Source organism: Quercus robur, chromosome 2 (assembly GCF_932294415.1).
Source record: "Quercus robur chromosome 2, dhQueRobu3.1, whole genome shotgun sequence".
Taxonomy (NCBI): Eukaryota; Viridiplantae; Streptophyta; class Magnoliopsida; order Fagales; family Fagaceae; genus Quercus; species Quercus robur.
The window spans coordinates 51,446,632-51,449,119 of record NC_065535.1 but is presented as its reverse complement, the minus strand read 5'-3'; the positions used below and the strand labels follow the sequence as shown (position 1 = coordinate 51,449,119).

The 2,488-nt window shown below is 32.8% G+C and overlaps 1 protein-coding gene across 1 annotated transcript; it reads right to left on the bottom strand.

The window, feature by feature from the left end:
- Positions 1 to 379: 379 nt before the first annotated feature.
- LOC126700189 (uncharacterized) lies at positions 380 to 706 on the bottom strand. Its single transcript, XM_050398232.1, has one exon. It carries the CDS (start codon positions 704 to 706, stop codon positions 380 to 382), a length of 327 nt encoding a protein of 108 aa, XP_050254189.1.
- Positions 707 to 2,488: the final 1,782 nt, after the last annotated feature.

The following is a 2,488-nucleotide window of genomic DNA, read 5'->3' as shown; positions in this document are numbered from 1 at the left end:
AAATCCCTATACTGATAAACAATATTTCCACCATTCTTTTCAACCGCAAAGTGTACTGCACAGTGTTTTAAATCATGCCCTAATATCCCACAATAATGACAGAACATAGGAATGTCACCCAAGACCGCTCTCCATCCGACCCAGCTAGGAACCCTCCACGTCTAAGAGGCTTTGATATAGGTAGAGCAACCCTAACACGCATAAACAAGTTAATATCATCCTTCCTCCTCTTCCATTCCACCTCTTCAACCTCACCCAATTTGCCCCCAACCTCTTTAGTAACTTGAGGTGAAAACATATCAAAGGGAGCACCCCATATTTGAACCCATGACGAAGCTGTCTCCATGATTATATTACCCATTGTCATCCCTTTCTTCCATCATTGGAGCATGAGAAGTTGGTTATCAAATGTCCAAGGACCCCCTTTGAAAATTCGATTCATCTCAAACTCAGATTGAAACTTAAATTGAAACAAGTTCGGCCCTACTTCTAAAATCTGCATTGTGTCATCAACTCCCCAAGCCCTTTGTATTGTATTTTTGGCTGCCATCTTGTTGAAGGGTTTGCATGTAAGGAATTTTCCAATTAGACTCAATTGACAACTCTCAAGAGCTTCTAGTCTTCCTTCATCTGAGATAGCTATAATTTCTTCTTCCTCTGATGTGAGCTTCATCTTTTTCAGACTGTCAATGACATCATCAGCCATGATTTTGTGAGAAAACAAAATTATTACCCTTCGTACTAGACCAAGGGAGGGAGGAACTCATGTTGCCATGAGAGAGAGAACTCCACGCACGAATGGTAAGGAAAGAAATTAAGAAAGTTTTGAATTTTTTTTTCTTCCTAAAATAAATTGTATCATTAAAATGACCTTTACTTTGAGGATTCGCCAAAAATATTTCCACTAAAGAGGTTGGAGAACATTTTGCTCTTATATAACTCAAAGCATGTTTCTTCATCCATTTAACTTTCATAATTTATTCTTTCCTTCTTAAAAAAAAAAAAAGTCATCATTTAGAAAATTCAATATAGAAAAAAGCAAAGAGTGATATTTAATGTAGAAATTTTTTTACCAAGTGAAATATTAAATGTAGAATTTTTTTGTGTTAATTGATACTTGGTACCATTATACCCGTACCGTTTTATTATCCTTGTAACATAAGTTTGGCTACAAACTTAATTGTAGCCTAAGGCTACAACTCCCACTAAAAAAATTAACATAATTACATATTTTGAAAATGACAAAGTTTTGCAACAAAATTGGTTGTAGCCTTGAGTTACAACCTTACTTAATATCTTTTTATTGGAAGAGAATTTTGACAAATCCACAATTAAATGACATCTTCTTCTATTTTCCATACTTGTAAAATTTTTAGAAAATTAATTACCATTCGTTTTACATGTTATAACGAGCAATATGTTCCTAGATATTATGAACTTAATTAATTATTTTGATATATGATGGACTGTGTTGTATTTGTTTTGATTGTGAAGGGTCATTTGCCATTTTTAGAGGTTGATAATTTGAGAAATTAATTTCACTTCTATCATTCTTGGAAACAATTAGATATTAAAAAAAAAAAAAAATCCCAACAACTATTTTTAACAAAAATAGTTTTGATGATTGAGATTGTCGGGATAACAGAATGTCAGGATAAAGAAAAGTGAATCCTTGATAGATTTTCAGGATAATGGAATGGCGGGATAATAGAAAATGAAGCCTTGTGTAGACACCCCATTTTGCACCCATAATTTAATCTTAGAAAATGATAGGATGGTCATTTTATGTACTTGTGAGAAATTGCGCCCTCAACCTGTTTTGGAATTGGGCCAAACCCACGTGAATGGGTGGAGTCGTGTTATTGCCTCTTAAAATGGAGGTTCGACTGATTATATTTTTCCTTTTAGAGGGTTTTACAATAGAGTCGCCACTTATTTAATTATTGGAAAAAAATAAAATAAATACCATAATTAAAAAATTCATCATTTTATTAATTTGAAACTAAATTTACATTGACCATAGGAAATTATATGGCTTTGGTCCTAAATACAATCTAGGATAAAGTACATGGTTTGCTTCCTAGTTACAATCTAGAGATTGAAAATTACATGGATAAACATTGATCTAATAACCATTGATTTAAGCTCGGAGGCTATGTTACAAGATGGAAATGTGTTGGCACTCACCTTGCTCAGTGCAACTGGTCTTCTAGACTATAATGACCAACATTCATATCATATCTTCCAATATGCTATCAATCAATTTGCATGTTGAATTTAATGTGTGTGGTAAAATCTAATTTTATTTATTAATCATTACATTTCGATTGAAAAATAAATTCTAGTGAATGTGTATGAATGATGATATCCAAGATTCAAGGATTTGAGAGAATTATGAAACTAACATGTTTTTCATATTTTGGATGAAGATTTAAGATCAAAGCTAGTGTCATGCATGAACATGTGAAGAACAACCAAGAACATGTGA